The 23,620-nt window shown below is 59.4% G+C and overlaps 1 protein-coding gene across 1 annotated transcript in view; it reads left to right on the plus strand.

Moving 5' to 3' along the window:
* Positions 1-765: 765 nt before the first annotated feature.
* Positions 766-23,620, plus strand: part of LOC308038267 (casein kinase II subunit alpha-like) — a 33,155-nt gene continuing 10,300 nt past the window's right edge. The window contains exons 1-7 of the mRNA XM_080340620.1: positions 766-971; positions 14,142-14,249; positions 15,356-15,467; positions 16,051-16,152; positions 17,974-18,024; positions 21,948-22,007; positions 22,336-22,419. Of these exons, the coding sequence (XP_080196746.1) occupies positions 14,149-14,249; positions 15,356-15,467; positions 16,051-16,152; positions 17,974-18,024; positions 21,948-22,007; positions 22,336-22,419 (510 nt within the window). The 5' untranslated portion in view covers positions 766-971; positions 14,142-14,148. The remainder of the gene's footprint in view (positions 972-14,141; positions 14,250-15,355; positions 15,468-16,050; positions 16,153-17,973; positions 18,025-21,947; positions 22,008-22,335; positions 22,420-23,620) is intronic.

Genomic DNA, 23,620 nt, shown 5'->3' on the forward strand with positions numbered 1-23,620 from the left:
GCCACCTCATGTGAAGTGGTGCCATCCCATGTGAACTGGTCCCATCCCAACTCAAACTGGTCCCACCCCACTTGAACTGGTCCCATCCCCATGTGAACTGGTGCCATCCCATGTGAACTGGTGCCACCCCATGTGAACTGGTGCCATCCCCATGTGAACTGGTCCCACCCCATGTGAAGTGGTGCCATCCCATGTGAACTGGTCCCATCCCGTGTGAACTGGTCCCACCCCATGTGAACTGGTCCCATCCCCGTGTGAACTGGTGCCACCCCATGTGAACTGGTGCCATCCCCATGTGAACTGGTGCCACCTCATGTGAACTGGTGCCATCCCATGTGAACTGGTCCCACCCCATGTGAACTAGTCCCATCCCCATGTGAACTGGTGCCATCCCATGTGAACTGGTCCCATGCCCATGTGAACTGGTCCGCTTCCAATATGAACTGGTGCCATCCCATGTGAACTGGTGCCATCCCATGTGAACTGGTCTCATCCCCATGTGAACTGGTCCGATCCCAATATGAACTGGTGCCATCCCCGCCCCGAACCGCTCCCACCCCACGTGAATTGGTCCATCCCGAGTTGAACTGGTCCCATTCCCACGTGACCCGCACCTCCCCCCCCGCCCTGGCCGCAGTGGTCTGTCCCCAGCCCCGCCCCCGGCCCCGCGCAGGCGTGCTGGCGGCAGGCGGCGCTCTGTCCTCCTGGCGGAGGCGTCGGCGCGGGCGCGCAGCGCCCCCCATGGGCCCGGCGGGGCCCGGCCCGGCCCGTCCGCCGGCGCCGCCGCCAGGAGCCGCCGCCATCTTGTGACCCCCAGCGGAGGGGAGGGAGCCGTCCCCCCGCCGTCCCCCCGCCGTCCCCCCGCCGTCCCCCCGCCGGCCCCCCGCCGGCCCCCCGCCGTCCCGGGCCACACAGGCCCCGGCCCCGGCCCCCGGCTCCCGGCTCGGCCCCCGCCCGGCCCGGCCGCTCCGGTGAGGGGCCAGCGGGGGGAGGGGCAGGGGGAGGGGGGAGCGGGGGGGGAGGGAAGGAGTGAGGGGAAAGGGGGGGTTGGGGAGTGAGGGGGGAGCAAGGGGGGGGGTGTGAGGGCGGGAATGAGGGGGATGGGGGGTGGGGGTGAGTGGGGTACGGGGGGATTTGGGGGGGGTGAGTTGGGGGGGTGATGAGGGGGTGAGTGGGGGTGAGTGTGAGTGTGAATGTGAGTGTGTGAGGGTGAGTGTGTGAGGATGGGGGTGAGTGTGATGGGGGGGTCAGGGGGTGAATGTGGGGGGTGAGGAGGGGGGACTGAGTGTGAGTGGGATGAGGTGAGTGTGGGGGGGTGTAAGGATGGGGGTGTGTGAGGGTGGGGGTGAGTGTGATGGGGGTGTCAGGGGGTGAGGGGGGGTTAGGGGGGGAAGTGAGTGTGAGTGTGATGGGGTGAGTGTGGGGGAGGTGTAAGGGTGGGGGTGAGTGTGTGAGGGTGGGGGTGAGTGTGATGGGAGGGTCAGGGGGTGAGGATGGGGGATGAGTGTGAGTGTGATGGGGTGAGTGTGATGGGGGGGTCAGGGGTGAGTGTGATGGGAGTGTCAGGGGGTGAGTGTAGGGGGTGAGGAGGGGGGACTGAGTGTGAGTGGGATGAGGTGAGTGTGGGGGGGTGTAAGGATGGGGGTGTGTGAGGGTGGGGGTGAGTGTGATGGGGGTGTCAGGGGGTGAGGGGGGGTTAGGGGGGGGAGTGAGTGTGAGTGTGATGGGGTGAGTGTGGGGGAGGTGTAAGGGTGGGGGTGAGTGTGTGAGGGTGGAGGTGAGTGTGATGGGGGGGTCAGGGGGTGAGTGTGGGGGGTGAAGGTGGGGGAGTGAGTGTGAGTGTGATGGGGTGAGTGTGGTGGGGGTGTAAGGGTGGGGGTGAGTGTGTGAGGGTGGGGGTGAGTGTGATGGGGGGGTCAGGGGGTGAGGATGGGGGATGAGTGTGAGTGTGATGGGGTGAGTTGGGGGGGCGAGTGAGGGTGAATGTGAGTGTGATGGGGTGAGTGTGTGAGGATGGGGGTGTGATGGGGGTGACAGGGGTGAGTGTGATGGAGGTGTCAGGGGTGAGTGTGATGGGGGTGTCAGGGGGTGAGGGTGGGGGGTGAGTGTGATGTGATGGAGTGAGTGTGTGATGGGGTGAGTGTGGTGGGGGTGTAAGGGTGGGGGTGAGTGTGAGTGGGATGGGATGAGTGTGGAGGGGTGTAAGGATGGGGGTGAGTGTGTGAGGATGGGGGTGAGTGTGAGGATGGGGGTGAGTGTGAGGGGCTGTTAGGATGGGGGGGAGTGTAAGTGTGGGGGGTGAGTGGGGAGTGCAGGTGAGAGGGTGTGATGGGGTGTGAGTGTGAGTGTGTGAGGATGGGGTGTGAGTGTGGGGGTGTAAGGGTGGGGGTGAGTGTGAGTGGGATGGGGTGAGTGTGGAGGGGTGTGAGGATGGGGGTGAGTGTGTGAGGATGGGGGTGAGTGTGTGAGGATGGGGGTGAGTGTGAGGGGCTGTTAGGATGGGGGGGAGTGTAAGTGTGGGGGGTGAGTGGGGAGTGCAGGTGAGAGGGTGTGATGGGGTGTGAGTGTGAGTGTGTGAGGATGGGGTGTGAGTGTGTGATGATGTGAGGATGGGGTGTGTGTGTACTGGGGTGTGTGCTCGTGGGGGGAGTGAGTGTGTGAAGGGGTAAGTGAGGGGTGTGTGAGTGTGGGGGGGTATGTGTGAGTGTGAGTGTGAGGATGATGATGGGTGCGATGGGGTGAGTGTGAGTGTGAGTGTGAGGATGATGGTGGGTGCGATGGGGTGTGAGTGGGTGTGAGGATGATGGTGGGTGCGATGGGATGTGTGTGAGTGTGAGGATGATGGTGGGTGCGATGGGGTGTGTGTGAGTGTGAGGATGAGGATGATGGTGGGTGCGATGGGGTGTGTGTGAGTGTGAGGATGAGGATGATGGTGGGTGCGATGGGGTGTGTGTGAGTGTGAGGATGAGGATGATGGTGGGTGCGATGGGATGTGTGTGAGTGTGAGGATGAGGATGATGGTGGGTGCGATGGGGTGTGTGTGAGTGTGAGGATGAGGATGATGGTGGGTGCGATGGGATGTGTGTGAGTGTGAGGATGATGGTGGGTGCGATGGGGTGTGTGTGAGTGTGAGTGTGAGGATGATGGTGGGTGCGATGGGGTGTGTGTGAGTGTGAGTGTGAGGATGATGGTGGGTGCGATGGGGTGTGTGTGAGTGTGAGGATGAGGATGATGGTGGGTGCGATGAGGTGAGTGTGAGGATGAGGATGATGGTGGGTGCGATGGGACGTGAGTGTGAGGATGAGGATGATGGTGGGTGCGATGGGGTGTGTGTGAGGATGAGGATGATGGTGGGTGCGATGGGGTGTGTGTGAGTGTGAGGATGAGGATAATGGTGGGTGCGATGAGGTGTGTGTGAGCGTGAGGATGATGGTGGGTGCAATGGAGTGTGTGTGAGCGTGAGGATGATGGTGGGTGCGATGGGGTGTGTGTGAGTGTGAGGATGATGGTGGGTGTGATGGGCTGTGTGTGAGTGTGAGGATGAGGATGATGGTGGGTGCGATGGGGTGTGTGTGAGTGTGAGGATGAGGATGATGGTGGGTGCAATGGGGTGTGAGTGTGATGATGAGGGCATGGGGCAGGGGGTGCCCCGTGTTCTCGGGGTACCTGGGGCAGGGGGTGCCCTGCGTTCTGGGGGATGTGGGACAATGGGTGCCCTGTGTTCTGGGGGTACCTGGGGCAGTGAGTGCTCTGTGTTCTGGGGGGACGTGGGGCAGGGGGTGCCCTGCGTTCTGGGGGGGATGTGGGGCAGGGGCTGCCCCATGGGGCTGTGTGGCGAGGCGTGGGGCAGGGGCTGGCGTGTTCAGTGGGTGTCACGGTGCCGGGTGACCCGCCGGTGCGGTTCGGCGCCATGGGGCGCGCAGGGCAGGACCCAGCGCCGCATCCTCACTTCTCCCAGCTTCTCCTGTTTGACTCTCAATTCCATTCGGAGCGGGAGGCGGGGGGGGCGCAGCCCCTCACTTTTGGGGCCCACCGGGCCCTTCCCGGCACACTCGGTCGCCAACTCATTACCAAAACGCAGCCGTAATTACCAGGGAGCGCAAGGGGGAAGCTGCGGTTTCTGCAAAACGGGAAGAATCTAACGAACTTTGTCAACCGCAAACAACGCGAACCCGTTTCTGCCCAACCAAGAGGTTTTTCTCGTCCTAGTTAATCCATATTTCTTGCGCCATATGGGGATCCCGTCGCCAGGAGATCTCGAAACCCCGTCCTCGCTCTCACGGTGAATCCTCTGGGATCCCAAACCACTTTTTGGTGATGAGTTTTTGCTGCGTCTCCCATGGGCAGCGCCGGTGGCGATTGGCGGTGAGCTGTGGGTACCGCATCCGGCGCGGTGTTTTTGGCGGCGCTCGGGTCGCACCGTGTGCCGGGACGCGTCCCCCAGCGTTCCCAGAAGGTGCTTTTGGGGCAGAAAGTGCCGTTGTCGCGGCTTTTAGCCGATTCCTTTCCGAAATCTTTCCGACTCGTTGCGGCCACCTTGAAACTCGCTGTGTGATGCAGAAAGGTCTAAATTTAGGATATCAACCCCTCGCTGCTTCCCCTCCTCCCCGAGCCCGGCGCTGGACAAGCTTTGCTCTCCTTCCCAGGATTTCTCTTTGGAAAAGCCGTTCGGCGGCACCACGACGATGCCGGAATTGCGTTTGAGCCTCTTTCCCTGCTCCCTGGGGTGGGATGTCCAGGGCAGTGGTGGCGTCACCATCCCTGGAGGGTTGGACAGACGGACATGAGGTTCTCAGGGACACAGGTTAGTGCCAGGGTGGGTTATGGTTGGACTCCACGATCTTAAAGGTCTTTTCCAACCAAAAAGACTCCGTGATCCTGCGGGATCGGGGACGCGGTTCCTCATGAGACAATATTTGCGTACGGGGTCGGCTGAGCCCACCGCGCTCACCTAAATGAGGTGTTTTCCCCTAAAGCGTTGCCTTTGCAGACTGTTGGCTGCTGCGGTTCGGCTGTAGCGGAGCAATCGGTGGTTTAAACCCATAAGGATGTCATTGGGTATCTGGCGTCTCCGTTGGGAGGATGACTAAGGGCAAGCGCCGGAACGCCGGGTCCTGGTGCTGGTGCCAGCGCTGGGATTACAGCCTGGACGCCTGCGCCGGCTGCGGAACCCAGCGCAGAGGGGTGGTGGAAACCAGTTCAGGCCAAAATGCCCCCAGAATGGCATCCCCATCCAGCCAAACTGCTCCCAAACCCTCATCCTGATCCAGCCAAACTGCTCCCAAACCTTCACCCTGATCCAGCCAAACTGCTCCCAAACCCTCATCCTGATCCAGCCAAACTGCTCCTGGAACCACATCCCAGTCCAGCCAAACTCATCCTGGAATCTTGTCCCGATCCATCTAATCTGTTCCCAAACCCTCATCCCCTGTGCAGCCAAAATGCTCTTGGATCCTCATCTCCCTCCAACCAAACTGTTCCCAAATCCTCATCTCCCTCCAGCCAAACTGCTCCCAAACCCTCATCCCCATCCAGGCCAAAATGTTCCAGGACCCTCTTCCCCATCCAGCCAAACGGCTCCTGGAATCTTGTCCTGATCCAGCCAAACTGCTCCCAAACCCTTATCCTGATCCAGCCAATCTCATCCTGGAATCTCATCCTGATCCAGCCAGACTGCTCCCAAACGTTCACCCTGATCCAGCCAAACTGCTCCTGGAACCACATCCCAGTCCAGCCAAACTCATCCTGGAATCTTGTCCCGATCCATCTAATCTGTTCCCCAACCCTCATCCCCTGTGCAGCCAAAATGCTCCTGGACCCTCATCCTCATCCAGCCAAACTGCTCCCAAATCCTCATCCCCCTCCAACCAAACTGCTCCCAAACCCTCATCCCCATCCAGGCCAAAATGCTCCTGGACCCTCTTCCCCATCCAGCCAAACGGCTCCTGGAATCTTGTCCTGATCCAGCTAAACTGCTCCCAAACCTTCATCCCTGTTCAACCAAACTGCTCTCCAACCTTCATCCTGATCCAGCCAAACTGCTCCCAAACGTTCACCCTGATCCAGCCAAACTGCTCCTGGAACCACATCCCTGTCCAGCCAAACTCATCCTGGAATCTTGTCCCGATCCATCTAATCTGTTCCCAAACCCTCATCCCCTGTGCAGCCAAAATGCTCTTGGACCCTCATCCAGCCAAACTGCTCCCAAACCCTCATCTGTATTCAACCAAACTGCTCCCAAACCCTCATCCCCATCCAGGCCAAAATGCTCCTGGACCCTCTTCCCCATCCAGCCAAACGGCTCCTGGAATCTTGTCCTGATCCGGCCAAACTGCTCCCAAACCTTCATCCTGATCCAGCCAATCTCATCCTGGAATCTCATCCTGATCCAGCCAAGCTGCTCCCAAACCCTCACCCTGATCCAGCCAAACTGCTCCCAAACCCTCATCCTGATCCAGCCAAACTGCTCCTGGAACCACATCCCAATCCAGCCAAACTCATCCTGGAATCTTGTCCCGATCCATCTAAACTGCTCCCAAACCCTCCTCCCATGTGCAGCCAAAATGCTCTTGGACCCTCATCCTCATCCAGCCAAACTGCTCCCAAATCCTCATCTGTATTCAACCAAACTGCTCCCAGACCCTCATCCCCCTCCAACCAAACTGCTCCCAAACCCTCATCTGTATTCAACCAAACTGCTCCCAGACCCTCATCCCCCTCCAACCAAACTGCTCCCAAACCCTCATCCCCATCCAGGCCAAAATGCTCCTGGACCCTCTTCCCCATCCAGCCAAACGGCTCCTGGAATCTTGTCCTGATCCAGCCAAACTGCTCCCAAACCTTCATCCCTGTTCAACCAAACTGCTCTCCAACCTTCATCCTGATCCAGCCAGACTGCTCCCAAACCCTCATCCTGATCCGGCCAAACTGCTCCCAAACCCTTATCCTGATCCAGCCAATCTCATCCTGGAATCTCATCCTGATCCAGCCAAACTGCTCCCAAACCCTCGCCCTGATCCAGCCAAACTGCTCCTGGATCCCCATCCCAATCCAGCCAAACTCATCCTGGAATCTTGTCCCGATCCATCTAATCTTTTCCCAACCCTCATCCCCTGTGCAGCCAAAATGCTCTTGGACCCTTATCTGCATTCAACCAAACTGCTCCCAAACCCTCATCCCCATCCAGGCCAAACTGCTCCTGGACCCTCTTCTCCATCCAGCCAAACGGCTCCTGGAATCTTGTCCTGATCCGGCCAAACTGCTCCTGGAGCCGCATCCCCATCCATTCAAACTGCTCCTGGAACCGTGTCCCCGTCCATCCAAACTGCTCCTGGAGCCACGTCCCAGTCCATCCAAACTGCTCCTGGAACCGCGTCCCTGTCCATCCAAAGTGCTCCTGGAGCCGCGTCTCTGTCCATCCAAACTGCTCCTAGAGCCGCATCTCCATCCAGCCAAACTGCTCCTGGACCCTCTTCCCCATCCAGCCAAACGGCTCCTGGAATCTTGTCCTGATCCAGCCAAACTGCTCCTGGAACCACGTCCCCGTCCATCCAAACTGCTCCTGGAGCCGCGTCCCTGTCCCCGTCCAGCCCGATCCCCTCCAGCCCCGAGCGGTTTTGGATTTGAGCATGGGGGGCAGAAGGGCGGTTCGGAAGCCACCGTTCCCTCTCATGGCAGGACAGCGGGGGAGCGGGTGGCTGGGGACGGGACAGGCCCCGCGTGCCCCCTGGGCCCCCAGCCGCGTGGGGTGTGGTGTCACCCAGCCCCGTGGTCCGTGCGGGGTGTCCCGGCCCTGTCACCCGGCGCTGGACCAGGCCGGGTGTTCTCTCCACACCCCAGAGGGCTGCGGGGGGTTACAAACGGGGTGTGGGGGGAGCCCTTTGCAGGGGGGGTGCTGAGTGCTTGTGAGCTGCAGAAAATGAGGGGTTACGGGCTTCTCTGCGGCGGGGGTCACAATGGGGCTTGGCATTGCTCAGAGAGGGCTTACCTGGACCCCGACCCCTTACCCATACCCTGTACCCCTTACCCATACCCCGTACCCCTTACCCATACCCCATACCCTGTGCCCCTTACTCTGTACCATTTACCCATTCCCTCATACCCTGTACCCCTTACCCCATATCCTGTACCCTTTACCCATACCCCATACCCATACCCTGTACCCCTTACCTGTACCCCTTACCCATACCCCTTACCCTGTACCATTTACCCGTACACCCATACCCTATACCCCTTACCCATACCCCATACCCATACCCTGTACCCCTTACCCCATACCCTGTACACCTTACCCATACCCCTTACCCTGTACCATTTACCCGTACACCCTTACCCTGTACCCCTTACCCTGTGCCCCTTACCTGTACCCCTTACCCATACCCCTTACCCTGTACCATTTACCCGTACACCCATACCCTATACCCCTTACCCATACCCCATACCCATACCCTGTACCCCTTACCCCATACCCTGTACCCCTTACCCTGTACCCCTTACCCTGTACCCCTTACCCTGTACCATTTACCCATACCCTGTACCCTTTACCTGTACCCCTTACCTATACCCTGTACCCCTTACCCATACCCATACCCTGTACCCCTTACCCTGTACCATTTACCCGTTCCCTCATACCCTGTACCCTTTACCCATACCCCTTACCCTGTACCCTTTACCTGTACCCCTTACTCATATCCCTTACCCTATACCCTGTACCCCTTACCTGTACCCCTACCCCTTACTGACACCCATACTCTGTACCCCTTACCCATACCCCTTACTTACCCTGTACCCCATATCCCTCACCTGTACCCCACACCCTCTGCCCCTGTACCCTATACCAGTACCCCTTACCTGTACCCATACCCATTATCTGTACCCCTTACCTGTACCCATACCTGTACCCTGTGTGTCATGCCCCTTACCTGTACCACATACCCTGTTCCCATACCCCGTACCCCACCCTATACCCGTCCCCCGTTGGCTGGTGCTGAGCAGAGGCTTGGGCAGACGTTTACAGTCCCCGTGGCCATTTCCAGTGTGGTTTAGTCGGGTGATGCGGGTTCAGTCCCCGTGTGCGGGTCAGTGGGATGTCCCCATGTCCTCCTGCAGCCGAGGCCGGGCCGGTGCCGGCAACGGGAGAAACTGCGGTGAGGGGAGACCTTCTGATCTCTGAACTGCCCGAAAGGAGCTTGGAGCCAGGGGGGTCGGGCTCTGCTCCCCAGGAACAAGCGCCAGGAGCAGAGGAAACGGCCTCAAGTTGCGCCAGGGGGGGTTGAGGTTGGATGTGGGAACAATTTCTTCCCCAAAGGGCTGTGGGGCATTGAACAGGCTGCCCGGGGCAGTGCTGCAGTCACCAGCCCTGGAGGGCTGGACAGACGGACACGAGGTTCTCAGGACATGGGGCAGGGACAGGGGTGGGTTGTGGTTGAACCTGATGATCTTCAAGGGCTTTTCCAACCTCAATGACTCCACAATTCTGTAGCCACCGTGTGCGTCTTCCCTTGAGAGCAGCACTTTGGGGGAGCCTCAGGAGGGTCCCCGAGCCCGCAGCACTGGGGTGCGGGACCTCATGCTGACCACAGCCGCTTCACTTCTCATTTCAGCCCCGCCAGTCGCTCCAGTTTGGTATCCAGAGCTGGAAACCGGGATGTTAAGCTCTTTCTCCCCGTGTCGGCATCCTCAGCTCATCGAGCTGCTTCCTCCAAATTCCTGACGGTTTATTGAGCGCCGTGAAGCCTCGTGGATTTTTCCGGAGCTTCCCATGGCCCCGGGGGGGTTGTGGCATTCAGAGGGTCCTGGTGCCATCCCGGTGACCCCAAGATCCAGCCGCTGAACCCCAGGGCTGCTCCTGCCTTTCTGGGGGAGGGCGACGGTGACCGTGGGGCCATCCAGGACACTGGTGGCCCGTGGGAGCACGGCCAGCGCGGGGTTCCCTCCGGGTCACCGGCGTGGCGGTGCAGTGACAACAGAGGGGACACGGTGACCCTCAGCCCCCTTTTGGTAAGGGGTTCAGAGGGACGGGCCTGCCCACGCAGGGCTGCCACATTCTGCCTGCGGTTTTGGGTTAAAACCAGTCAATTCAGGAAGCCCAGAAGCCCCAGACCGCGGTTGATGCCTCCAGGACGCGCAGAGCCCAACGCTTCCCCTTCCATGAAAGCCCTTAGAGGGGAAAAAGCCCTGAAACGAGTGCACAGCAGAGAAGTTGCATTTTTTCCTGAGCTCTTCACGTTAAAAATATGTGAAAAGTGGGGCAGGGTGACCCCATTTCTGCCCTATTTCACGTGTGAACGCCTCGGGAGCCGGAGATCGCTGTGCATAGGAGAGATGGGAGCGGGGAACGCGCCTCCGGACCCTCCTGGTGCCGCGGGACCCTGCAGCCCCCGCGCTGAGGCTCATTAGCTGCCCGTTAATTGCCCTTCACGCGTCTGTACCGAACCATCGGTGCTTGTGCCCCGAGGAAGGTCCCTCTCTGATATCTCCCCGTCCTTCTCTTCTCCCCGGTCAGCGCTTTCGGCACCGTTCCACGGTGTCACAGCAGTGTCACCTCTGCCGGTGGCGCCTCCGGAGCGCCGCATCCCCTCGCTGTGGCTTTCCGCTGCTGCCTGGATAAGCGGGAGTTCAGTTTTAGAGCCGGTTTTAGCCCTCTCTGATCGCTGGTCCAGGCTGGGCTGATGGAGCCCGGTAACTCCACAGGAAATTCATTATTCCTGGGATTAACGAGCTCCGCTCGCTCCCATCCCAGGCTGGAGGGGCCGGATCCCGCAGCTGCCTCTTTGAGGTGTTTATTAACCCTTGTGTAGCAAATTAAACATACAAATGAGCCGGCCGAGTGCTAGCCAGCGCTCCAATGGGTTTAGACTCGCCGGCCGTGCCGGGATGTGGTTTGAGCTGGTTTTGCCGCGGCCAGAGCAGAGCCCGGGCGCTGTGTCGGTGTGTGGTTCGGTGGGGTGAAGGACGGGCACTAAGGGCCATTTCCTGCTGCTGTGGGAGGGGTGGGGACATGCGGGCAGCCCCACAGTCCCCACGGCTGGGCTCACGTGTAGTGTCACCAGAGCTGGTGGGCTCACGTGTGATGTCACCAGGCCCATGGGCTCACGTGTGGTGTCACCAGGCCCATGGGCTCACGTGTGGTGTCACCAGGTCAGTGGGCTCGCATGTGGTGTCACCAGGCCCGTGGGCTCACATGTGGTGTCACCAGAGCTGGTGGGCTCACATGTGGTGTCATCAGGTCAATGGGGTCACATGTGGTGTCACCAGAGCTGGTGGGTTCACATGTGGTGTCACCAGGTCAGTGGGCTCACGTGTGGTGTCACCAGAGCTGGTGGGTTCACATGTGATGTCACCAGGTCCATGGGCTCACGTGTGGTGTCACCAGGTCAATGGGGTCACATGTGATGTCACCAGGTCAATGGGCTCACATGTGGTGTCACCAGAGCTGGTGGGTTCACATGTGGTGTCACCAGGTCAATGGGCTCACGTGTGGTGTCACCAGAGCTGGTGGGTTCACATGTGGTGTCACCAGGTCAATGGGCTCACATGTGGTGTCACCAGAGCTGGTGGGTTCACATGTAGTGTCACCAGGTCAGTGGGCTCACGTGTGGTGTCACCAGAGCTGGTGAGTTCACATGTGGTATCACCAGAGCTGGTGGGCTCACATGTGGTGTCACCAGGTCAATGGGGTAGCATGTGGTGTCACCAGAGCTGATGGGCTCACATGTAGTGTCACCAGGTCCATGGGCTCACATGTGGTGTTACTGGGCTGGTGGGTTCACATGTGGTGTCACCAGGTCAGTGGGCTCACATCTGGTGTCACCAGAGCTGGTGGGTTCACATGTGGTGTCACCAAGCCCATGGGCTCACGTGTGGTGTGACCAGGTCAGTGGGTTCACATGTGGTGTCACCAGAGCTGGTGGGTTCACATGTGGTGTCACCAGGTCAGTGGGCTCACGTGTGGTGTCACCAGAGCTGGTGGGTTCACATCTGGTGTCACCAGGTCCATGGGCTCATGTGTGGTGTCACCAGGTCAATGGGCTCACGTGTGGTGTCACCAGAGCTGGTGGGTTCACATCTGGTGTCACCAGGTCAGTGGGGTCACATGTGGTGTCACCAGAGCTGGTGGGCTCACATGTGGAGTCACCAGGTCAATGGGGTCACATCTGGTGTCACCAGAGCTGGTGGGTTCACCTGTGGTGTCACCAAGCCCATGGGCTCATGTGTGGTGTTACCAGGCCCATGGGGTCACATGTGGTGTCACCAGAGCTGGTGGGTTCACATGTGGTGTCACCAGGTCAATGGGGTCACATGTGGTGTCACCAGAGCTGGTGGGTTCACATGTGGTGTCACCAGGTCAGTGGGGTCACATGTGGTGTCACCAGAGCTGGTGGGTTCACATGTGGTGTCACCAGGTCAATGGGCTCACATGTGATGTCACCAGAGCTGGTGGGTTCACATGTAGTGTCACCAGGTCAGTGGGCTCACGTGTGGTGTCACCAATGCTGATGGGTTCATGTGTGGTGTCACCAGGCCCATGGGCTCACGTGTGGTGTTACCAGGCCCTTGGGGTCACATGTGGTGTCACCAGAGCTGGTGGGTTCACATCTGGTGTCACCAGGTCAATGGGCTCACATGTGGTGTCACCAGAGCTGGTGGGTTCACATGTAGTGTCACCAAGTCAGTGGGCTCACGTGTGGTGTCACCAATGCTGGTGGGTTCATGTGTGGTGTCACCAGGCCCATGGGCTCACATGTGGTGTCACCAGGTCAGTGGGTTCACATGTGGTATCACCAGAGCTGGTGGGTTCACATGTGGTGACACCAGGTCTATGGGCTCACATGTGGTGTCACCAGAGCTGGTGGGCTCACATGTGGTGTCACCAGGTCCACGGGCTCACGTGTGGTGTCACCAGAGCTGGTGGGCTCACATGTGGTGTCACCAGGTCCACGGGCTCACATGTGGTGTCACCAGAGCTGGTGGGCTCACATGTGGTGTCACCAGGTCAATGTGCTCACTTGTGGTGTCACCAGAGCTGGTGGGCTCACTTGTGGTGTCGCCGGAGCTGGTGGGTTCACATGTGGTGACACCAGGCTCGTGGGCTCATGTGTGGTGTCATCGGGGCTAGTTGGCGCACGTGTGGTGTCACCAGGTCAGTGGGCTTACGTGTGGTGTCACCAGAGCTGGTGGGTTCACATCTGGTATCACCAGGTCAATGGGCTCACGTGTGGTGTCACCAGAGCTGGTGGGCTCACATGTGGTGTCACCAGGCTGGTGGGCTCATGTGTGGTGTCACCAGAGCTGGTGGGCTCACATGTGGTGTCACCAGGTCCACGGGCTCACATGTGGTGTCACCAGAGCTGGTGGGCTCACATGTGGTGTCACCAGGTCAATGTGCTCACTTGTGGTGTCACCAGAGCTGGTGGGCTCACTTGTGGTGTCGCCGGAGCTGGTGGGTTCACATGTGGTGACACCAGGCTCGTGGGCTCATGTGTGGTGTCATCGGGGCTAGTTGGCGCACGTGTGGTGTCACCAGGTCAGTGGGCTTACGTGTGGTGTCACCAGAGCTGGTGGGTTCACATCTGGTATCACCAGGTCAATGGGCTCACGTGTGGTGTCACCAGAGCTGGTGGGCTCACATGTGGTGTCACCAGGCTGGTGGGCTCATGTGTGGTGTCACCGGTGCACATTTTGGACTCATGTGTGGTGTCACCAGGCCATTGGGCTCACTTGTGGTGTCACCGGTACACATTTTGGACTCGTGTGGTGTCACCAGGCCATTGTGCTCACCTGTGGTGTCACCGGTACACATTTTGGGCTCACCGGTGTTGTCACCGGGCAGAGCTCCGTTTCCCCATAGCCAGAGCTGCTTTCTCCCCGCGCCCCCCCAGCTCTGGCCGCTTTGGCCCCGTGTCGCGCTCCCGGTTTCCCCATCACCGTCCCGGTTCGGCACTTCCCCTCCCACCCCAGTGCCGCAGGGGGGGCTTCCTGCCCTGCCTTGAACTGGGCCAACTGCTCTGGGGGAGAAAAGGGCTGGTGTGGGGTGCGCCCAGCCCCACGGCGGCTTCCGCGCCGCGCCGGCACCCCCGTTTTCCCCGCTTTCTCCCCAAAAGTGCCTCGCTCTCACCCCAACTCCTGTGTTTGTGTTTTAGGGGAAGCATGTCGGGGCCGGTGCCGAGTCGGGCCAGGGTCTATGCGGACGTGAACACTCAGAGACCCCGCGAGTACTGGGACTACGAGTCGCACGTCGTGGAATGGGGGTACGCAGGGGTACCGGGGGGACGCCGGCGTGCGCGGAGCGCGGACCGCCCGTTCGCTTTCCGGTGGTGCCGTCCGGTGTTGCTTTGTGGTTGGACTCCATCATCTTGAGCGTCTCTTCCAACCAAAACGATTCCAAAGTGGAGCCGCCTGTAGGGAAGTGTTTAAAATAGAGCTGGGGCTTGGCTGGAAGCGCTTAATTAAAGCAGCGTGGTGAGGGTTTGGTTTGATTACCGGTTACGGCAAAAGGCGGCGGAATTCGCGCCGCCAGCCCTGGGAATAATGGGGAAAACAGTGGGAAGCTTGGAGCAAATCGGGGCTGAAAGGTGAACGTCTCGCGACTGTTCTTTTTGGAGCTCCCCGAGGGTTTGTGCTCTTGGCGAACACAAAGACGAGCAGTTGGTTGTTTCACCCAGCAGCTGCTTTGGCGAGGGGCTGCGGCACCACCGGCGTTGGCGTCACGGGTGTTACTGTCGCGTTCGGCCGCCAGAAACGCTCCCGGGCGTCCCAGGACTTGTGATGAAATCCGGAATACACATCTTATATCCGCTCATATAGGAATTAAAACCCTTTTAGCCGTGACCAAGCCCCTGGGGAGCCGTCGTTCCCCCACGCCGGTAACTGCCCGTTTTGTGCGAGCATCCCGGGCTTCTATCCCCACACAACCCCTGCAGTTCATCTTTTCACCGCTCTTGACCATAAGGGTGAACGAGTGAATCCTCCCAGGTTTGACGAGCTGCTCGTCCTTGAGTTGCTGACGAGCTTCTCTCGTATCATCTGCTAATTAGCGACTTGGGAAGTGGAGCTTTGCAGCCTGTAACTCCCTTTCCTTCCTCAGCTTGTGTATCCGTATCAAATCCCCCGCGTGCCGGAGCAGAAATAATTGCTGATGCTTCAGCCCTCTCAGGTGACTTGGGGTAGTGGATTGAAACACGTGGAGTTGCTTGATTTTCTTTGGGTTCCTTGTCCAGAATAATTATCTTTACAACCCCTTGGGCTTGCGGGGTCCGTTACACCCCGGTATAAAGGAGGGAGAGAAGCGTTGGCTGTGAAGCGGCTCTGATTCAATCGAGACACCGTCCCTTCATCTTTTCTCTTTCTCCACCAGGAACCAAGACGATTATCAGCTGGTGCGGAAACTCGGCCGCGGCAAGTACAGCGAGGTCTTTGAAGCCATCAACATCACCAACAACGAGAAGGTGGTGGTGAAGATCCTCAAGGTGCGTGTTGGCGCCTTCCCATTCCCTCCCTCTCCGTTCGGCGTGATATTTGTTTGAGGAAAACACCCGTCCCGCTCCTCCGCTCCCATCGCTCGGCAGCTTTGCCGCAGCGTTCAGGCTCGGCCGCTAATTTGCGGTGTCGCCGCAATTAGTCTGTAGGGTGGGTGAGTTGTATAGCACGAGGATGGGCTTAAGAGAGAAGCGGTGGAGGTGGAAGGAGAACAGTAATTAAGGAGCACAACAGAAACACTCGTTAACAAACCCCGGGGCCGGGTGATGAGTGAGAACATGAGGAACGGGGACACCGCCTGCTCGAGCTGTTCCACGCCGTTACGCCTTTCCCGGTGAACCGTTTCCAAAACTGCAGCCAAAGGTTTAACCTGGGCCTTGGGGAAACTCAGCTCGCTCTTTAAAACCCTTTTCTTGGAGTAAAATAATCCTGCGACGGTGTCGGAAATGCAGGAAGCTCCGTTCGCCGCTCGTCGCGGTTCCTCCGGCACGACCGGAGCCGCGGGCTCTGAGCGCGGCGCGCGGCACCGCGAGCTCTGCCCGCCCGTCACCGTGTCTGCTGGTGTTTCCGCAGCCTGTGAAAAAGAAGAAGATCAAACGAGAGATTAAGATCCTGGAGAACCTGCGAGGAGGCCCCAATATCATCAGCCTGCTGGACATCGTGAAGGACCCGGTGGTGAGGAGGGGAGGGGATCCCGCGGGATCTCCCTGCGCCCCGACTGACGCCCCGCAGCCCAAACCGGCCCCGGGAGATCGCAGCCTGTGCCCCGCTCTGCTGGGATCGGGGCAGGATCCTCAGGTTTGGGGCAGGATCCCCAGGTTGGGGCAGGATCCCCAGGTTGGGGCAGGATCCTCAGGTTTGGGGCAGGATCCCCAGGGTTGGGGCAGGATCCTCAGGTTTGGGTCAGGATCCTCAGGTTTGGGGCAGGATCTTCAGGTTTGGGGCAGGATCCCCATTTTGGAGCAGGATCCCCAGGGTTGGGACAGGATCCTCAGGTTTGGGGCAGGATCCTCAGGTTGGGGCAGGATCCCCAGGGTTGGGGCAGGATCCCTGGTTTGGGGCAGGATCCTCAGGTTTAGGGCAGGATCTCCAGGGTTGGGGCAGGATCCTCAGGTTTGGGGCAGGATCCTCAGGTTTGGGGCAGGATCCCCAGGGTCGGGGCAGGATCCTCAGGTTTGGGGCAGGATCCCCGGTTTGGGGCAGGATCCTAAGGTTTGGGGCAGGATCCTAAGGTTTGGGGCAGGATCCCCAGTTTGGGACAGGATCCCCGATTTGGGGCAGGATCCTCAGGGTCAGGGCAGGATCCTCAGGTTTGGGGCAGGATCCCCAGGTTGGGGCAGGATCCTCAGGTTTGGGGCAGGATCCCCAGTTTGGGGCAGGATCCTCGTTCAAGGCAAGATCCCCAGTTTGGGGCAGGATCCCCAGTTTGGGGCAGGATCCTCGTTCAGGGCAAGATCCCCAGTTTGGGGCAGGATCCCCAGTTCAGGTCAACACTGGTTTGGGGCAGGCTCCCCATTTTGGGGCAGGATCCTCATTCAGGGCAGTCTCCCCAGTTTGGCGCAGGCTCCCCAGTTTGGGGCAGGATCCCCAGTTCAGGTCAACGCTGGTTTGGGGCAGGATCCCCAGTTTGGGGCAGGATCCCCAGTTTGGGGCAGGCTCCCCATTTTGGGGCAGGCTCCCCATTTTGGGGCAGGATCCCCAGTTTGGGGCAGGATCCTCATTCAGGGCAGGCTCCCCAGTTTGGCGCAGGCTCCCCAGTTTGGGGCAGGCTCCCCAGTTTGGGGCAGGATCCCCAGTTTGGGGCAGGCTCCCCATTTTGGCGCAGGATCCCCAGTTTGGGGCAGGCTCCCCAGTTTGGGGCAGGATCCCCAGTTTGGGGCAGGATTCCCAGTTTGGGGACAGAATCCTCAATAAGGGGCAGGATCCCCAGTTCTGGACAGGATCCTGGGTTTGGGGCAGGATCCCCAGTTTGGGGCAGGATCCCCAGTTCAGGGCAACACTGATTTGGGGCAGGCTCCCCATTTTGTGGCAGGCTCCCCATTTTGTGGCAGGCTCCCCATTTTGGCGCAGGCTTCCCATTTTGGCGCAGGCTCCCCAGTTTGGCGCAAGCTCCCCATTTTGTGGCAGGCTCCCCATTTTGTGGCAGTCTCCCCATTTTGTTGCAGGCTCCCCATTTCATGGCACCGCTCAGCATGACCCTGTAGGTTTCCCAGCCCCATTTTTGGCAGCGGGTGGCAGTTTCCCCAGCCAGCCCGCTGAATCCCCGCTGTTGGCAGCACCGATTCCGCCCCCTCCCCAGCTCCATCCCCCCGCCGCGCCGGTGACAAACCCCCATCGGGATGAATGATCCGGGCGGATTCGAGCCGGTTAATCCCCGGCCGCGCGGCAGCTGTTTGCGGGAGATAGCGGCAGCGGGGCCGGGGGCCGCGCTCGCTCCTCCGGCGGCGCTAAAGTCTCTTTTGTTCCCGTCTCGGCGCCGCGGTCACGGCCCCGCAGTCTCGGACGCCCGCCCTGGTCTTCGAGCATGTCAACAACACCGATTTCAAGGTGAGGGGCTTGCTGGTGTCGCTGATGCCTCTTGAATTGGGGGATGGTGATTGAGGGAGCTCGTGCAGGGGCTGCCGTGTTACAGCGTCGGCTTCCTGACCCGCTCTGATGCCGTCGAGGGGTTCCCGACCTGCTCTGATGCCGTCGAGGGGTTCCCGACCCACTCCAACGCTGTTGAGGTGTTCTCGACCCACTCAGACACTGTCGAGCGGTTCCCAACCCTGTCGAGGGGTTCCCAACCCTCTCTGATGACATCAAGGGGTTCTCGAGCCGCTCTGATGACATCAAGGGGTTCCCAACTCTCTCTGATGCCATCAAGGGGTTCCCGACCCTCTCTGACACTATCAAGGGGTTCCCGACCTGCTTGGGTGCTATCGGGGGGTTCCTGACTCACTCTGACACTATTGAGGGGTTCCCAACCCGTTCTGATGCCATCAAGGGGTTCCGGACCCACTCTGACACTATTAGGGGGTTCCCGACCTGCTCTGATGCCGTCGAGGGGTTCCTGACCCTCTCTGATGACATTGAGGGGTTCCTGACCCTCTCTGATGCCATCAAGGGGTTCCAGACCCACTCTGACACTATTGAGGGGTTCCCGACCCACTCTGATGCCGTCGAGGGGTTCCTGACCCTCTCTGATAACATCAAGGGGTTCCCAACTCTCTCTGATGACATCAAGGGGTTCTGGACCCACTCTGACACTATTAAGGGGTTCCCGACCCTCTCTGATGACATTGAGGGCTTCCCGACCCTCTCTGACGACATCAAGGGGTTCTGGACCCACTCTGACACTATTGAGGGGTTCCCGACCCGCTCTGATGCCGTCGAGGGGTTCCCGACCCGCTCAAATGCTGTCGAGGGGTTCCTAACCTGCTCTGATGCCATCGAGGGGTTCCCAACCCACTCTGACACTATTGAGGGGTTCCCGACCCTCTCTGATGCCATTGAGGGGTTCCCGACCTGCTCTGATGCCGTCGAGGGGTTCCTAACCTGCTCTGATGCCATCGAGGGGTTCCCAACCCACTCTGACTCTATCGAGGGGTTCCTGACCTGCTCAGATGCTGTCGAGGGGTTCCCAACTCTCTCTGATGCCATCAAGGGGTTCCCAACTCTCTCTGATGACATCAAGGGGTTCCAGACCCACTCTGACAGTATTGAGGGGTTCCTGACCTGCTCTGATGCTGTCGAGGTGTTCCTGACCCTCTCTGATGCCATCAAGGGGTTCCGGACCCACTCCAACACTATTGAGGGGTTCCCGATCCACTCTGATACCGTTAAGGGGTTCCCGACCCTCTCTGATGACATCAAGGGGTTCCAGACCCACTCTGACACTATCGCGGGGTTCCCGACCCACTCTGATGCTATTGAGGGGTTCTCGATCTGCTCTGACACTATCACGGGGTTCCCGACCCGCTCAGATGCTGCCGAGGGGTTCCTGATCCTCTCTGAAGCCATCAAGGGGTTCCCGACCCGCTCTGATGCTCTTGAGGGGTTCTTGATCCGCTCTGACACTATCGAGGGGTTCCCAACTCTCTCCGATGCCGTCGAGGGGTTCCTGACCCTCTCTGAAGCCATCAAGGGGTTCCCGACCCGCTCTGATGCTATTGAGGGGTTCTTGATCCGCTCTGATGCTATTGAGGGGTTCCCAGCTCTGTCTGATGCCATCGGGGGGGGTCCCAGCTCTCTCTGATTATGGGTTATGGGGAGGAAGATGATGAGGAGGGTTGTGGGGAGGAAGAAGATGAGGAAGGTTATTGAGATGGGCTCCAGGACTTAAACCAGCAGCCGCTTGGTTCTGTTGTCAGGAGTAATTACCGCCCTGTAATTACCGCCCTGTAATTACCACCCTGTACATCCTGACATGAGCCCTTTCCCACCCAATTCGTGTCCCCAGGGCCTGGTTTTGGGGACTTGCCCCACTGAGGTTTGCAGGAGCGCTGAGATGTGCTCCCCTCCTCATCCTCCTCATCCTCTTCATTCTCTTCATCTTCCTCATCCCCCTCCTCATCCTCCTCATCCCCCTCCTCATCCTCCTCATCCCCCTCCTCATCCTCCTCATCCTCCTCATCCCCCTCCTCATCCTCCTCATCCTCCTCATCCTCCTCATCCTCCTCATCCTCCTCATCCTCCTCATCCTCCTCATCCTCCTCATCCTCCTCATCCTCCTCATCCCCCTCATCCTCCTCATCCTCCTCATCCCCCTCCTCCCTCTCCTCATCCCCTCCCTCCCCCTCCTCATCCCTCTCATCCCCCCCCTCATCCTCCTCATCCCCCTCCTCATCCCCCTCTTCCTCCTCATCCCCCTCTTCCTCCTCATCCCCCTCTTCCTCCTCTTCCTCCTCTTCCTCCTCTTCCTCCTCTTCCTCCTCATCCTCCTCATCCTCCTCATCCTCCTCTTCCTCCTCTTCCTCCTCATCCTCCTCATCCTCCTCTTCCTCATCCCCCTCCTCATCCTCCTCATCCTCCTCATCCTCATCATCCCCCTCCTCATCCTCCTCATCCCCCTCCTCATCCTCATTCTCCTCATCCTCTTCATCCCCCTCGCCATCCCCCTCTTCATCCCCCTCTTCTTCCCCCTCTTCTTCCCCCTCTTCATCCCCCTCTTCATCCCCCTCTTCATCCCCCTCTTCATCCCCCTCCTCATCCCCCTCCTCATCCCCCTCATCCCTCTCATCCCACTCCTCATCCTCCTCATCCCCCTCCTCATCCTCTTCCTCATCCTCATCCCCCTCCTCATCCTCTTCCTCATGCTCATCCCCCTCATCCTCCTCATCCCCCTCCTCATCCTCCTCATCCCCCTCTTCCTCCTCATCCTCCTCCTCCCCCTCCTCATCCCCCTCCTCATCCTCTTCCTCATCCTTGTCCCCCTCCTCATCCTCTTCCTCATCCTCATCCCCCTCATCCTCCTCCTCATCCTCATCCCCCTCATCCTCCTCCTCATCCCCCTCCTCATCCCCCTCCTCATCCCCCTCCTCATCCCCCTCCTCATCCCCCTCCTCATCCTCCTCATCCTCCTCCTCATCCTCCTCCTCCCCCTCCTCCCCCTCCTCATCCTCCTCCCCCTCCTCATCCTCCTCATCCTCCTCATCCCCCTCCTCATCCTCCTCATCCTCCTCATCCTCCTCATCCTCCTCATCCTCCTCATCCCCCTCATCCTCCTCATCCTCCTCATCCTCCTCATCCTCCTCATCCCCCTCATCCTCCTCATCCCCCTCATCCCCCTCCTCATCCTCCTCATCCCCCTCCTCATCCTCCTCATCCTCATTCTCCTCATCCCCCTCTTCATCCCCCTCTTCATCCCCCTCTTCATCCCCCTCTTCATCCCCCTCTTCATCCCCCTCCTCATCCTCCTCATCCTCCTCATTCTCTTCATCCTCCTCATTCTCTTCATCCTCCTCAGTCTCCTCATCCCCCTCCTCATCCTCATTCTCCTCATCCTCATTCTCCTCATCCTCATTCTCCTCATCCTCATTCTCCTCATCCTCATTCTCCTCATCCTCATTCTCCTCATCCTCTTCATCGCCCTCTTCATCGCCCTCTTCATCCCCCTCTTCATCCCCCTCCTCATCCCCCTCCTTGTCCCCCTCACCCCCCTCATCCCCCTCTTTCCCCTCATCCCCCTCCTCCTCCCCCTCCTCCTCCTCATCTTCATCCCTGTCCTCATGCAGGGAAACTGTGTTGGTCCAGCTGCCGGGGCTCCCTGGGTGGGCACAGGGTCGTTGGCCAGACTGGGCTGAGCCTGGGGCTCCTGGCCACAAAATTGGGGCTCCAAAGCCGCTCAACACCTTCTCTGCACCAGATAACGGTGCCGCAGTCCGTTAACCCGCCGTTCATTAACCCGCCGCTCATTAACCCACCGTTCATTAACCCACCGCTCATTAACCCGCCGTTCATTAACCCGCCTCTCCTCTCCCTTCCCGCAGCAACTGTACCAGACGCTGTCGGATTTCGACATCCGGTTCTACATGTACGAGATCCTCAAGGTGAGCCGGGGGTTCCCCAGGGCACCGAAACCCCCTCCCGGAGCCCTCGTGTGTGTCCCCGCTGTCCCCTCTGCTGTGGGGAACAAGCGCCATGGAACGGGGGCTCCTTGGGCGCGATGTCCCCTCCGATGGGGGACACGGGGTCCCACCCGTGGCGGGGACACGGATCAGAGCCCCGCATGGGGTGTTCTGGTGTCCCCCCGGTTAGAGGGGACAGCACAAGGTCTGAAATGACCGGCGATCCCCGCGGCGTTCCGGATGGGTGTCACCAAACGCCGTCTCCCCGCGGCCGTCCGTCTGTCCCCGACGCATCCCCTTGTCCCCGCAGGCCCTGGATTACTGCCACAGCATGGGCGTCATGCACCGGGACGTCAAACCGCACAACGTCATGATCGACCACGAGCACAGGAAGGTACGGGGGGAACACGGCGGGGGTGCCACACTCTCGTCACCCCGAGGTTGCTTCTGTCACCTTGAGGTCACTCCTGTCACCCCAAGGTCACGCCTGTCACCTTGAGGTTACTCTTGTCACCCCAAGGTCACTCCTGTCACCCTGAGGTTGCTCCCGTCACTCCGAGGTCACGTCTGTCACCTTGAGGTTACTCTTGTCACCCCAAAATCACTCCTGTCACCCTGAGGTTGCTCCCATCACTCCGAGGTCACTCTTGTCACCTTGCGGTTACTCTTGTCACCCCAAAATCACTCCTGTCACCTTGAGGTTACTCTTGTCACCCCGAGGTCACGTCTGTCACCCCAAGGTCGCTCCCATCACCCCAAGGTTGCTCCTGTCACCCCAAAATCACTCCTGTCACCCTGAGGTCGCTCCCGTCACCCCGAGGTTGCTTCTGTCACCCCAAAATCACTCCCGACACCCTGGAGTTGCTCCCATCACCCCAAGGTTGCTTCTGTCACCCCAAAATCACTCCTGTCACCTTGAGGTCTCTCCTGTCACCCTGAGGTTGCTCCTGTCACCCTGAGGTCACACCTGTCACCTTGAAGTTACTTTTGTCACCCCGAGATCACTCCTGTCACCCTGAGGTTACTCCCGTCACCCCGAGGTCACGTCTGTCACCTTGAGGTTACTCTTGTCACCCCAAAATCACTCCTGTCACCTTAAGGTTACTCTTGTCACCCCGAGATCACTTCTGTCACCCTGAGGTCACTCCCATCACCCTGCGGTTGCTCTTGTCACCCCGAGGTCACACCTGTCACCTCGAGGTTACTCTTGTCACCCCAAGATCGCTTCTGTCACCCTGAGGTTGCTCCTGTCACCCCAAGGTTGCTTGTATCACCCCAAAATCACTCCTGTCACCCTGAGGACACTCCTGTCACCCAGGTCACTCCTGTTACCCTGAGGTCGCTCCCATCACCCCGAGGTTGCTTCTGTCACCCCAAAATCACTCCTGTCACCCTGAGGTCGCTCACATCACCCCGAGGTCACTCCTGTCACCCCAAGGTCATTCCTGTCACCCCAGGGTTGCTTTTATCACCCTGAGGTCACTCCTGTCACCCTGAGGTCGCTCCCATCACCCCAGGGTTGCTTCTGTCACCCCAAAATCACTCCTGTCACCTTGAGGTCTCTCCTGTCACCCTGAGGTTGCTTCTGTCACCCT

The sequence above is a fragment of the Nesoenas mayeri genome (assembly GCF_963082525.1).
Source record: "Nesoenas mayeri genome assembly, chromosome: 2".
NCBI classification, from domain to species: Eukaryota; Metazoa; Chordata; class Aves; order Columbiformes; family Columbidae; genus Nesoenas; species Nesoenas mayeri.